Source organism: Epinephelus moara, chromosome 3, assembly GCF_006386435.1.
Source record: "Epinephelus moara isolate mb chromosome 3, YSFRI_EMoa_1.0, whole genome shotgun sequence".
NCBI lineage: Eukaryota > Metazoa > Chordata > Actinopteri > Perciformes > Serranidae > Epinephelus > Epinephelus moara.
The window spans coordinates 2339854-2355375 of record NC_065508.1 but is presented as its reverse complement, the minus strand read 5'-3'; the positions used below and the strand labels follow the sequence as shown (position 1 = coordinate 2355375).

Here is a 15522-nt window from a genome sequence, read left to right as displayed (position 1 = left end):
AGGCCCGAGACCATTTAGTGCTTTATAGACAAGTAACAAGATTTTAAAGTCTATCCTTTCACACACAGGAAGCCAGTGCAGTGACTTAAGCACTGGTGTGATGTGCTCCACTCTCTTGGTGTTGGTGAGGACTCTGGCAGCAGCGAGAGAGAGCTGTCAGGATTTATTTCTTACAATAGTTTAATGCACAATCAAAGCAGACCAGTGCAGGAAACATGTTTGTCTTTGTTAGGCTTTTTTGTTTGGTCCCTTTTTGGAAGTTTTTCTTTTTGGTGCCAATAGCAGCTGCTTCTTATTAGACTAAAAAGGAGCAGTATGTTCAGTACAATAACGTAATCAAAATAGTTTCTCACATTCCTCCCCTCTCCACATTCGCTATGCAAATTGGGATAGACAAAATATTCACAGGCAGGGCTGCTGTAACAAAATGAATCTACAAGTGAGTTCAAATTAGTTTAGCAGCCTATGTATAAATAGCCTCACTCATAGTGTTAGCACTGGCTTCCCTTTAAAGACAATTCCAAAATAATCATGTGAGATATGCAACCAGTAATTCCTGGAGCTGTTTGAATCTTTAATAATTTTGGTGAAACTGGAGATGCACTGTACTGAACTGTTACAGTATTATGGCTGAGGCCTGTGACTATGTCTCTCAGTATGAAAGTTTAGTGTTGAAGGGTCCTTTGGTGGAAAACATTCAGATAGACGGACAAAGGAAAGACATCTTAACAAATGATATATGTGTATTGTTCTACTTGAATTTAACACAGTCACCTCTATGTAAGCTAGTGGATAGCTGACCGCTGATAGCCAGTCACAGCAGCTGTTCTTGAGTTATTGCTGAGTGTCTACAGGACAATAAAGAGGTCTTGGTCAAATGTGTCACTTTTCCCACAGTGAACGTCATGGCCGACAAATGAAAGTCTCTATTGGATTAATGCAGCTGCTCTCCTGTCAGATATTTTGCAACCATCTCAATTCAAATGTTCACTCTGCTAATGCCTTGAAGTCTGCTGTAAGTCTGGAGACTGAGTTGAAACCTGCAATGATTAATTCTTTGGCCTCTTGGTGGCAGCAAACGTCAGACTGTAGCAACAACACTCAGATTAGTGGCATCTGGATCCATAACAGCAGCTGTAAGAGCAACAAGAGTAAATGGAGAAAAGACCAGACGTATCTTGCTTTTTAAATAAACAACACAACTTTTATTTCGATTCATTTGAAAGACTTTTTACAGTTTGATATCAATTCCCTCCAACTATGATGACTCATGATTCTTATTCAGTGGTATCCAGGGCCCAGTTGTTCAAAAGTAATCCAATCAGATTTCAGCTAGTGGATTGGATCAAATCTTGAAAATGGGTTGTTCAAAAGCGGGAAACAAGATATTGAAATCAGATTAGATCACGTAATCCAGTCTTGCTTTTGATATTGATCAAACCTTCATTTTGTGTTGCTCAGAAGTTTTTCATAGGATTGGGATACCTTTGATTAAAATCATCCTGATGCCTTGATTCAGGGTGGATTTCAGGAACAAAACATAGTTAAAAAATACACATTTATTTACATTTTGCATGTGATCTGTGATTTTCTGAACCGTTGCTGCGATAAAGAAGACTTTAGGCTGTCTATTAAATGCTTTCTGTTTGATACTGACTGCTGTTTTTTCCGTTCTGAAATGCTTAAAGTCTGGAAGATCTCTGCTTCGTTTTCTTTGGCAGAACCAATGGCAACAAGTGGTGATTGCAGTGTGTTGACAGACTGCCTACATTGTGATATGTAGTCCTGTTTAGAGCAGTGGATATCCAAATTTGGTAATCTTGTAAAGTTTGTTTTTATAACAGGGTGATCCAATCCAATGTTACTCTGGAAAAAACGGCACCAAAGTGAGATGGATTGGCTGATCCTGGACAGCAAAACACAGGATATTCCAAATCTGGATCATTCTTAGGCAGATTCATTTTTATGAATAACGGGGCCCAATCGTCAGCGTAGTTGAATGCTGAGTATATGAATCAACTGAAAATCAACAAAACAAAATATGTGACCATGTACCATATTCAGATAATATCTTTGTGTCATGTTTTATTAGACTGGATAGAGAGAAAGAATCAGGATCAGCTTTATTTGCCAAGTACGTGTGTGTACACAGAAGGAATGTGACTCCGGTAGACTTGCTCTCAACGTACCAAACTGAAAACAGTACTCAAAATTTAGTCAAGAAAGAAAGAAGGAAGGAAAGAGAGAAAAAGAAAGAGACCCAGCTCTCCAGTTGATGTATAGACATGTTTCTTTTTTACTGCCTCTACTGTAAATACTGGGTTCAGTCTGCTGCTCACATGATGCATAAAGTGCGAACTGCTTGTGATACTCCGGCTGATATCACAGAATTATTTGAATCATCCAGAAAATTAGCTTTCAAGATTTGTTTCTATAGTCTTGACGGCCTCTGTGCTCCAAATAATCTGACTGTATTAACTTGGAATATGAACACAACAATTCATCAGTGTGTGGAGTTTGCACAGATTGTCAAGTGAAGTTAGTCTCACAGAAAAATGTGTGTTTTTTTCTCAGTCACTAGGAAATGATCACAATAATTTAATTATTGTTAGTTTTTTTTATTGTTATATTTTGGTTGCTTAATTCTAGCATGTTATTATGACTGCTTTGACTCTGACATGACATACAACATAGACTGGCCTCCAGACCTGAAATACAACCTATGGAATACATTACCATCTGAAATAAAAACACTGACAGAGCTCAAGGCTTTTAACACAAAAGTAAAACAATGGCTGAAACTGAAACAAGCCTGTGAACATTGACTTTTATATATTATATATCTATTTGTAATAATCATACTGATGTACATTCATATGTACTGATTTATAATATAATATTCTTACTTACATTAACACTGTTGTGTGACTCTGACAGTCAGTTTTTAAAGTTCAAACTTTGTTCAGCTGATACTGTGTTTACAATGTTGCCTGTTCCTGACATTGTATTTAATCAACTGGCACTGGACAGAACATTAATAATCTGCATTGCGTAGTACACATTCCTTGATGAAATATTTCTAGGCGACAGAATGCACAGAAAGTATAAAGAACAGGGAGGGCTCTTCTCATTTATCTATTCTGTGCTAGCCCGGCATCAGCTAATGTGTGCTCACCTAATTTGTAGAGTTTTTCCGATACTGATAACAGTATCTGAAATGCCTCTGATACTGCCTAAAATGCGGTATCGGTATCGGCGAGTACAGCCTATGACCAGTCCGATACCATGTCATGCCTCACGTCATTACGCATGCACGCTACAGGCAGAGCGGAGTTTAAAAGCATTCTACTGTAGCCTTTAAAATGTCTTTTTTACCAAATTGTGTGGCTGCACTTTAACCTGTGTCTTGACCTGTGTCAACACTGGATAATAATAATAATAATAATAAAGTTTTATGGCATTGATTCTACTATTATGTATTTATTTCTTAATATTTTACACAGAGTTTTAGGAGTTGAGACATACAACAATTCATATCCCATCCATTTTTATTTTACGTGCTGGTATCGGATCGGTACTCGGTATCGGCAGATACCTAAGGTTCAGGGATCAGAATCGGTATCGGGAAGGAAAAAGTGGTATGGGTACATCTCTAGTGTTTGCCCTAGGAGACTGAAATTTGGCACAGAGGTCACAGGTATTACGAATTCCTGCTTGTATTATTCACACCTGTGTCTTTTCAGGCTTTGTTAGGGCTTGGCGGTATTTGCGGTGACGGTAACCTACCGCAGTAAACGAGCCGCGGTACTGCTTTTGTGGTTAACTTCATACCGCAGTACTCCGGCGGCAGAACGGGGCCCGCCGGCCTGCCTGCCTGCCTGCCTCACGCACCTCCCTCGCTACGTGATGGAGGTGGCCTGGCCGACCGCACCAAACCCAGGCCCGCGGGAGAAGGGGGCCCGGGAGCCGCCGGCCCTCCCTCTTCCCTCTAACGTTTATACATACTATATAAAGTTTTATACACAATAATAGATGGATTAGCAACCATTTTACTCCTGACGATAAATAGTTTCCATCCTAGACTTGTATGGCTTTTTAAATTGTTTTATTTAAGGTGTAAAAAAAATGAGAGAAGACGATACCGCGATATCATACTGTCACCGCATCCCCCCAAAATAATACCGTGATATTGATTTTAGGCCATACCGCCCAGCCCTAGGCTTTGTAGATGTTTTGTAAGCTAAGAGATACACCCATTGTGGCTGGCCTCGAGGATAAACATGCTTCTTGGTGAGAAACACTGAAAAACAGTGGTTAACAGGGTCCTTTTTAAGGTTTACATGTAGCCAAGCTAGAAGAATAAAAAGAGGTGAGTTTATGAGTTAAAAGTCACAGTCACAGTCTAGAGCCTACTGAAATTGGGGACATTTCCGCAGGCATTAGCTCGACTGCTGCTGCCATGACTCTTCCTCTCCAAAACAAATGGACCTGGGTATTTAAACTGGTAAAAACACTGGATAAAGCAGATTTACATTTCAAATCAGGGTTTCTCTGATGCTTCTCGCATGTTGGAGATGTGCTGCTAGCCTGCCACCTGCTAATCTGTGCTCTACTTTCTCTGATAACTTAATGTGTGTTCACCTTATTTCTGAGGTTTTTACCATGAGCTAAATTATCCGCAGACGTCTCCTCCCCCACTAATCAAAAAAAAAATCACTGGATAAATCAGTTCTATGTTACAAATCAGTATTTTTTCAACGCTGGCGGCATGGCAGAGATAGGCTGCTGGCCAGCATCTGCTAATCTGTGCACACCTATTTCCTCCTTAATTTAAGATCCAGATGTTCAGGAGGTTTTTACCAGGAGCCAAATTACCCACAGAGGCCTCTCTGTCTCTATTCTAAGGCAACACTTCTTATTTTATTAGGTGATTATAGACTACAGAAAAAATACTTTTATTATATTCCATTTCCAAACCATAGTTGGATTAAAGTTGTACAAAGTCAAGTGAAAACACTTAAGGTCATTATCTTGGATGCAAAAGAAAAGTCTCTTCACACCTTGAACAGCTTTGACATTTTATTGTTCCATTAATCATATCTTACAGGTTTTGTATGCAATACCAACATGAAGAGCCACCATACTGTTAGTAATTATGACTAATTCTATAATCCATGTCATATCTCTTTCCTTTACATCAAAGTGTATGTATACAGGATGATCCATTCAAAGCCACAGCTTCATAGGGGAGTGGAAGATTGAAACAGATGTGATGTAGTGCAGTGTCACACGAAAAACTCGAGTCACACATTAAAAAAGCAGAGAAAAGTCTAAGGTTCTGGCAGCCCACACTTGAATAGGGGTTTGATTTTCTGCTGGCAGGGTTTCATCTACATGAACTCGTTGAGGAAGCTATGGACCGTCCCTTCAGGTGTCTCCTCCAGAGGCTGTCCCAGACAAAAGGTGGGCACGGTGAGGAGGTCAGGATCCTTGATCTCGATTTCAACCTCTGTGAGGCTGTGAGAGAGTGACACAAAAATGACATTTTTAAAGGACATTCATCATGGCCTGCGTGGGTAACAGATACCACAAAGTGTTGATCGCCCCAAGCATTTAAAAACACTTCACCAACCTGATAATGAATGATGAGGACTCCTGGAAGTACAGTGTGCACACTGGCAAACATCCCATGGTCACACTCATGGAGTAGTGACCTGAAAAGAGAAAGATGGAAACACTCAAGTCATAAAGAACTCTGGCACATATTACTATACATATGATTTTATAGAAGCTCTCACACCTTTCTTGTCTGACATTGTTCCTGTCCATACATTGGCTTTCAATCCCTCGCCTTCAATGGATGGACTCCCACAGTTGACCGTAGCCACAAATGTTGCATCATCGGGAATATCTAGGGGGTGCTGGGTGCATTGCAATGCTTTTTTCTCACAGCTCTGGTTTTTGCTGTCAATCTCGTAGAATACTCCCTGCAACACATGTACACACAAATTCATTCGTCAGGGTGCAACACAGCATCAAGTAAAAGGTGACTTTTTTTTAAAAACAGAACTGACTTACATCATCGAAAAACATCAGCAGATCCAGACCTAGTGATGTGTTTGAGGGGTGGCTCTCGTTTGATCTGAATCGCAGTTTCTTGCCCATTGAATCATAGGTGAATGCTCCATATGCTTTCATTTCACCCTTTAGGGATATCTGGTTTCATTCATGCATTCAGAGACAAACAGAAAGAGTTTAATGCTGTGTTTCAAAAGTACCAGAAGAACCACTGGCCTTGACAGACACATTTAAAAACTCACCACAGACATGAATCCTGTCATATTGGGTGCATCTGAAAGACAACGTTGTCAGTTAGACGGGACTTACGCATGCTGATACAAGATATTAGACTTTAGACACATTTAAAACTAATAACCAAAGACCTTTGAGTACTGTTGACGCAAATAGGAAATGCAGTGATCTTGAACGCTACCTAACACACGGACAACTCAAAATCAAATCACAAAATGATAGAACTGCAAATTCTTACGACAAGGCTGATGGTGATGATCTGCATGGGTGGTGGCAGTCAAGCACATGAAGACGAAGAGCGTAACAGCCGCGTACATTTTCCTGGTCCGGTGGGAGTCACAAAGTAGAGTTCGAGATGGCAGAAACAACCCTAAGCGCATCTAACTTTGAGCGAAGTTACTGCTGCTTTTATAGGGATGAAACCCGGTGGAGTCAATAGGTGTTGCGTAAAACGACCCAGGACTTCAAACATCAAGCTGTCTAAACAAACGAGGCCCAGCTGGTGGTGACCCGATGAAACGATTTTCTTAAGCTATCTTTTCTTTTGTGATTGTGCAGCTGTCCTCAGATGCTTTTGTGCATTGTTTATCTCTGTGCCTTTCAGAGGGTCATATGTAAACAGGAGGTCAAGTGGGGACGATTATAGAGAATCATCAAGGCTCTTGGAGGGAAACAGAGCCATCTCTTCATCTTATTTTGGCATTATTTAACTGTATGGTTAGTGATAACAGCTGCCCATTTACAGTTAAGTTAAGAGGTATGTGCTATCGACCGAAAAGCCTAGATTGACATGGATGCAGCCTGTATGAAACTGAGATCATCTTCATGTCACCTTAGGTTCACCAAACTCCTCACCCTTAATTTAGCCGAAGCTGGTATGAACGTAGGATGGCTGCAGGGGGGTAGGGGATGCACATGTCCTGAACGTTGAGGGGGACTGTGTCCTCTGTGTCACTCCCAAAATCTACACCTATGCCCTCCAGAAAGATACAAAAAACAACTCCACTTTGTATATAAACTAAGCTGCCAGGACACTATTGTAATCCTAGGTATTCTTCTTCTTCTTCTTCTTTCTTCTTCTTTCTTATTTCTTCTTTTCGAGGAAATCATACTTCCCATGGGTGAAAACTCACCAAACTTGGCACAAAGGTCCAGTCTCATGCCAGATATCCTCAGCTGTAAACTCAAGCCAATAGTCCTGATGGTGGCGCTACAGCAAGCGTCTAAAGTTCAAAACTTTGAAAATTCATAACAAATCAACCATACGTGCTACAACTTCACAACTTTCATCAAACTGTAGCCCCAATACTGAAGAAACTTTTGTACATTTAAACCTATTAAAAATTATGAAGTTCATCACTCTGTTTTTTTCAAAAACTGTAAAACTTCTTAAACCTATCTCCTCCCACAATTTTTGCTCAATTGACACCAAACTTGCTACAGAGCATCTTCAGACTGTCCTACAAAAACTATGTTTCTCAGATTTTTGATTTATCAAAAATTGAGCCTACAGTGCATCAAAATGTTTGACTGTAAACGGTACTGTAAACATATACATGCAAATTCTTGCTAAATAAATCTTCAATGTTCATGAAAAAAATGACAAAATTCTAGAGTCATGGTAGATGATGTGTGGCAAATTTCAGAATTTTATCTCAAAAACTGAATTTTTGACAGCATTTTGAATTTTGCTCTAATGTGAACAATTGGAGTCAATGTAAAAATGGCAATTTTAAACATCAGTTTTTCACTTATGGAGCAAATCAATCATTGTTACAAACAAATTACCAACTCTCCATGCTGTCTAGATGCAGTATGTGTATCTTCAGATTTTTGTTTCGATAACTGATTTTTTTTACAGTGGTTTGAAATCTGCTTTTCCATGCATGGACGGCTGCTAAACCTGCACGTCTGGCTTAGTCAATTTGTGAAGCTACACATGAATTGTCACTGACTAATTAGCTCAGTGAGATAGAAAGGCAGATTGTGTTGCTAAATACCTAAATGTCTTCCAATTCTTCTGCTTGTTGCTCAGAATTGCCTAAAAATGCCCGGACCCGACCCATCGCTGCGCAGCAGCTATAATTATATCTTAAATTTCCCCCTTGAACAAAAAAAATACTCCCTCTCTCTTTTGTCAAAAAATCTAGAGTGAAAATGCAAATAATAATTTCACAAGTCCAACTATTTGAACTACTGGTGCACTGGGGGTTTTAAGTTTCCACATCACACTTGCGTAAGTTGAATACTGCACCATGACTGGTTTCCAAAGATAGCTGTGATGACACAAAATAAACTCACACATACAAGTCTCAAACTCAGATTCAAGGTGTGTACAGAGAAACTTTCCTACTTCAGCAGATGAATGTGTATACAGCCTCCGAGTGTCTTCACTCTGCACAGAGAAGCTCAAACATCCAAGTGAGGTAACAATTAGCAAAAGACAATTCAAAAGGAACTTTACATTTGATTTAAATTTAGATTTATGGGGTCATATTTATTTCATTCAGTGTGATTTCCTCTTTTGTCACAAGGAAATAAATCCCATCAACCTTAATTTAAAGTTTTCGCCCAGTCAGTTGGTTTTAAAAGAAAGGTTAGAGCTCTCTGCACCGTCAACTGAAACCTTCCTGCACAAACTAGAATGTTATAGTTCTTAGAAAACTCTGTGTGGATTAAAAAAAGACTTTTAAGTACAGTTTAGAAGCATTAATCTAACTCCATCAAACTGGGGGTTCTCCACCAGAAAATTTCGAGCATCATACACTTAATCTCTGCATTCTGGTGATTTGATTTTTGCACCAATTTGTGCCTTTTCTGCACCAGTTTATGTTATTAATGTCTTTAATTTTTGGAGTGCTACTCTCATGTTTTAATGGGGCTGGACCAATGAACATGTTCTACATATTAAGAGGGATGTGTCCCTTGTGTCCCCCCCTGAAATCTACACCCATGGTTGTACGTATGAAGTCTTACAATGAAATCATGAACAAACACATTTCAAAAACCGCAGTATGAACAATAGACTGAAGAGTCTTGGCCTGCAGTGAATTGGGCCGGCCTCCTAAAACACCCTCACCCTTTCTTTTCTAAAAGTGATCCAAACTAAATAGAAAGCCTGGGGAGTTTATGCCAGGTCATCTGCACGAACCAGACCAGAACTGTGTTGTTGTCACAAGTACACTTTGTGCAGCTGTCTTTTGTTCTTTTGCACATCACAATGTCCCTGTTGTGTGCTTTAAAGCAAACAACTCTGTGTCAGACAGATGAGAAACAGCAGTAACTTGTTTATCTCATGTGTGCTGCATGTCTGGTGGCCTGACACGGCCTCGCATCTTATCACGGTCTATAACGTATTCTATTTGACTGACGATACATATATGTTTGTGTGTGTATATGTAACATTTTTAATGACCTGTAGTTTGTATTATTTGAGCCATTTTATGTTCATTTATTTTTGTATGCATTTATTTATTTCATCTGTTTATTTGACAGGGACCACATTAGATAAAAATACATTTCTATGGAGCTACATTAGGGTCAAAAGTATTGCACTTGAAAAAATAAAATTTGAAACTGAAAATTCATGTGTTGATCTTGAATTTTGAAAAATACAACAATGTATTCAAAATAAAAATAAGTGTATGAAACTTTTTTTCAGGTTAAATATGATTTTGATTCACTTTGGTAATTCTTTTGAATTAATAATTTATTTTCACTTTTCACTTCCATATTTTATTTTAACATTTGTATATAAATGTTAAGTCAGAATTTTTTAGTTCAAAAAACAGATTTGAAACTGGAAAAAAAAAGATCTGAAAGTGAAAAAACAAGATTTGAAACTACAAAAAATAAGATCTGAATCTGAAAAGATAAAACATGCAACTGAAAAAAATAAGACCTCAACTGTTAAAATATATATGGAAGTGAAAAGTGAAAATAAATTATTCATTCAAAAGAATTACCAAAGTGAATCAAAATTATATTTAACCTGAAAAAAACGTTTCATACACTTATTTTTATTTTGAATACATTGTTGTATTTTTCAAAATTCAAGATCAACACATGAATTTTCAGTTTCAAATTTTATTTTTTCAAGTACAAAACTTTTGACCCTAATGTAGCTCCATACATTTCAACACTTGAAATCTGATGCATTATACAGAGATATAGGCTGTTCTCGGGCAGGTGAACTATACAGACAGCATATACATTATACACAACAAGCATTACAGAATACTGATCACTATGTACATACAGTCACAGGATGCCTATAGTGTTTACAGAACAGCTGTTGTAAGTGAGCAGGGTCATTTTTGTCTTTTTGAATGTGACATTTTGTTCTGAAATCTGCACATAGATAGAGCATTAATTTGAATATAGGAAATGCAATAAAATGTGTCCAGCTCCTTACATGTTAAAAAACAATAATAGAGAGTAGAGTGTCAGACAGGAAATGCCAGGAGAAAGAGAGCGGTGTCTGGCAGGCGACCATCGTCCCTGTCTCTAATCGATTTTTATTCGGGCATTTTAGATCTTCCATAAGGAAACAGAGAAGTTAAGGGCTTTTTGGTATTGGTCTTAACCATTAATCACCAGGAGCCCCTTGTTTGTATGCTTTTGAATGTGTTCTCTGATATGATTTTCATATTTTTTTCTGCATTCATCTATTTATTTTTCACTGTAATCATGTCTATAAAAGCAATGTGGTCAGTTCAATGTGTTGTCTTTAATTTAACTGACTTGACTTCTATGAATGGATAAACACAGCCGAGGAATACAGACAATAAATGCTGTGTCTTCTAAATGTTCACTATACGTGTCATGCATTTAATAAGGGTATTTATTGACTTTTAAACATAAACATGATTGCTTACTAGCCCCTTTATCACAGCATATATTTTTCACTGTCAGAAAAGCCTTTGACATGCAACGTGTGATTAAAACATTCTTTATTTACCATAAGCTGAATAACAGTACCAAGCTTTTTGTCTTAATGCTGTTTATTGAAGAAGTGGGAATGGGAAGGAAATACATAACAAAACTAAAGGGGATGCCTGAAACCACAAATGAATGAGACTGAAATAGACTGAGAGTAAATTGTGTGTCACAAGGGAAATTTAAGATTACTGTTTGAGGGGAATACGAGGGTGGGAGTTCTGAAAATGAGGGAAGCCCTTCTCTTTAGGCACCCCTTCCCTTTTCACTGACCATATAATGACAGTTCAAGAAAAACTCACCGTTTTCTCTTTCTGAGAGGAAGTCGGCTTGAACCATGACTCACCCATTGACCCGTGGTTTATGATCTTATAGTTTCTGTAAGATCTTTACTCATGTGTGACGTGTACAAATGGCCCACTGTATATTTTTTTAGTGTCTTTTTTTGGACTTTTAATGAATGATTGTGGCGGCATCATGTCGTTCTTTTAATGAATGATTTAATGAATGATTGTGGCGGCATCATGTCGTTCTTTTAATGAATGATTGTGGCGGCATCATGTCGTTACCCAAATACAACGTAGTAGTTTCTTTATGTATTTCAGAGACCTGAAAACTAATAACACATTTACAACATCACAAGAGAGACAGTGAGCCCTTCAACAAGGTTGTGGGTAGAGATATGTGTTCAAAGAGGAACTCACATTCAATTAAAAACAGTGCTGTTTGATATATTTGCCCACGAATATAAGATATATATATATATATAAGATGAGATAACATACGATAAGACAAGACAATATAATATAAGATAAGACAAGACAAGATAAGATAAGATGAGATAACATAAGATAAGACAAGATAAGATAAGATGAGATAACATAAGATAAGACAAGATAAGATGAGATAACATGAGATAAGACAAGACAATATAATATAAGATAAGACAAGACAAGACAAGATAACATAAGACAAGACAAGATAAGATGAGATAACATGAGATAAGACAAGACAATATAATATAAGATAAGATAAGATAAGACAAGACAAGATAAGATGAGATAACATAAGATAAGACAATATAAGATTAGATAAGATAACATAAGATGAGATAAGATAACATAACATAAGACAAGACAAGATAAGATAAGATAAGATAACATAACATAACATAAGACAAGACAATATAAGACAAGATAAGATAAGATGAGATGAGATAACATATGACAAGACAAGACAATATAATATAATATAAGATAAGATAATATAAGACAAGACAAGATAAGATAAGATAAGATGAGATAACATAACATAAGATAACATAACATAAGACAAGACAATATAATATAAGATAAGATAAGATAAGATTAGATATGATGAGCTGAGATGAGATAACACAAGACAAGACAAGACAAGACAAGACAAGATAAGATAAGATAATATGAGATAACATAAGATAAGATAACATAAGACAAGACAAGATAAGATAAGATGAGATAAGATAAGATAAGATAAGATAAGATAAGATAAGATAACATAAGATAAGATAACATAAGACAAGATAAGATAAGATAAGATAAAATCTTTATTGTCATTGTACAGACACCTATACAACAAAATTGTGCTAGCTACATCTGTAAGGTGCATTAGAGTAAAAACAGAATAACATAAAACAGAAAAAACAAGGAGAATACACACACACGCACACACACACATCATTCTGATGCTTACTGGTGTGTTGGTGTGTGTGTGTATCATAACTAGCAACTAGCACGCACTAGGGCCCATCACAACTACCTTATGCCATTGTCCGTTATGGTATAAGATTCTAATTGTAATTTTTATCATGTGTAACTTAGGTGTTCAACGTCTATCTAATCAAATATCTTAATCTGTATTGATTAGATTTCCATTGAGAGCACAGATCAGAACAGGAACATCAGCATTCTTGTGAAATCAATACATGTTAAATGCTGGAAAATAAACATTATTCATGCATAGAGTAAGTAACAAGGGGCCTCGTATTGATCTTTGTGGAACACCTTTATCAGCCATTTGAACCATTACCTAATATGATTTAATTGATTAAATTAGATTTAACGTAAGAAGGTAATACCCTACACATATATGTGACAGTTGCTCTTGTAGTTTTACGAGACAGAGTGAGCTTTGAACCCTGAACATTTACAGTAGCACTGACAACCTCTGCCCTCAGCTGTGCATACATACGCACAATATAGAGAAACCCTCTAGACTTGTGTGCTGTCCACTGATATGCCAAAGTGAAACTGCCACAACACAAAGAGGTGGGTTGAAACCACCAGTTGTTTAGTGTTTCTAGTGGGGAGGAATTTTCAAGGAATGTGTTCAGATTTTTTGATATTTTGAAACTAATGATGACATGGGGCTTATCTCAGAGGAATTTTCACAAAAAAAGTTTTATCTTTGTCCCACATGTCAGTCCTCGTCACGCTGTAACTTTTCTTGTCACCACAAAGAATGATGCATATTTTGTCATAACTGTTAAAAAAAAAACCCAAACCACTCTAAAAATACTTTTAACACTCAAACAAAGTAAACCAACAAAAATGACTGTGAGATATGTGTTAGTGAATGAAGTGGAAGTGTTACCGTCGAGTAAGCTGCTCATTTTAACCTCTCATTTCCCTGTTGTCTATAATTAAAGGAAGAGAAATCATCAGAACAGAAATGTTGTTCCATAAAATGTTGCTGCTGTAAAAGATTTTATTAGTTTTATTATGTAGACGGACAGCATTGTGATCATAAAAATATATACATCAAATAGACTTCCAAATGTTCAATACAGTGTCTTTAACACACTTGTTTTCTATCAGAGTCTTTATTCTGACCATGTGAACGATAATGCATCTTTTCCATTGAATAAATCCCATAGAGAGAATACATGTCGTTTACTCTGTGTGGACACAGGCTCAGTAGAGCTTGGTGCTTGGTGTTCATTAAACACAAGGATTTATTTAGTTATCCTTTTATTTTTTCTTGCTTCTTGGCAGGGTTGAATCAAACAAGTCTGCACAAGACCCCAGGTGACAATCGGGCTATACATTCTAATGATAGATGGCTTAAATCTATGTCATCTTAGTGCTGGAATGAAACTGATTGAAGTAAAAGACCAGAGCAATCAAAGGTAATTACTATTACAGCTGCATGTTAATGTGTATCAGCAGCAGTATTTTGTACACTAAACATGCATCATCACACTCAAACTGTTACTGCACTCATGTTTCAACTGTATTGCTTTCTAGTTCACTGATTGATAATGAAAAACTTCAATCAGCACAGCATCTTGTTCAGTTTCCAATATGATGACAGTTTACACCCCCAGTCCTTTGAATCTTGGGTGACTTCCCATACGCACTGTATACGCCTTAGGTTCATCTCTGGTTGGGAATTTACCTCAAAAGAAATATCAACCCCCTCGTAGTTGTACAATTTTCTGGAAGCATGAGCTGTCACCTTAACCATGAGGAAAACCACAACACATATAGTTTCAATAACGCTTTCAATTAAAAGCTACCAAGAATACTTTGAAAGAACGAAGCAGGGTCAGACTAATTAAAGCTGGAGATGTGACTGGAGGCACATGGAAACCTACAGTCAAATCCACAGTAAATGGCGTGTAGGGGTAATGACTGTAATGACTGGATGATGGGTAGAGTCAGTGGTGCGGTGGTAGTTGATGAGGTGGGTGTATTATCAGGTAGATGGGTAGGTTACAGAGGAGGAAGTGGGTATACTCTCCTATATATTCCATTGGCCTTTTGGCTGATAGGTGTGTATACCTGCCTCAGCTACACCAATGGGCAAATTAGAACCCAAAAGTTCGACACAGAAGCAATCAATTCAACATGGAAGGCAGGCAGGATCTAAACGAGTTAGCAACACGGCATGAAAACACATCAGATTATGAAATAAAAGTTGGCAGGGGTCAGGACAATGACAAAGTTTTGACAAACATGCAACAACAGCTCTGTTGTGCTCTGACCTGTGGATGTCATTTACTGTTGTGCCCCCCTTTCGTATCTATCTGTCTTGCATGTCACAAAGAATGTGGTGATAGAGGCATGTGCTCGTTTTTCTTGAGAGGCGACTATGTTTGAATAGTTGTTGTTTTATTGTGGATTTTTGTATGATATTTGTTGCATTTCAGTGTGTTTTGATTGGCTGCTACCTTGGCCAGGTCTCCTCTGTAAAAGACAGTCTCAATCTCAATGAGACTTCCTGGTTAAATAA

The 15522-nt window shown here is 37.5% G+C and overlaps 1 protein-coding gene across 1 annotated transcript; it reads right to left on the bottom strand.

Annotated features, from left to right (window-relative positions):
* Positions 1-5066: 5066 nt before the first annotated feature.
* On the bottom strand, positions 5067-6695 carry LOC126387842 (ependymin-1-like). Its single transcript, XM_050040557.1, has 6 exons — positions 6551-6695; positions 6321-6352; positions 6079-6216; positions 5801-5987; positions 5633-5714; positions 5067-5517 (listed from the first exon to the last, which is right to left on the bottom strand). Exons 1-6 carry the CDS (start codon positions 6690-6692, stop codon positions 5391-5393), a joined length of 708 nt encoding a protein of 235 aa, XP_049896514.1. The 5' UTR covers positions 6693-6695; the 3' UTR covers positions 5067-5390.
* Positions 6696-15522: the final 8827 nt, after the last annotated feature.

Coding starts and splice junctions, on each gene's coding strand:
- LOC126387842 (XM_050040557.1), bottom strand. CDS start 6,692: ATGCGCTTAGGGTTGTTTCTGCCATCTCGAACTCTACTTTGTGACTCC. Junction 6,353..6,550: donor TCATCACCATCAGCCTTGTC/GTAAGAATTTGC, acceptor GTTGTCTTTCAG/ATGCACCCAATATGACAGGA. Junction 5,988..6,078: donor TGCTGATGTTTTTCGATGAT/GTAAGTCAGTTC, acceptor CATGTGTTGCAG/GGAGTATTCTACGAGATTGA.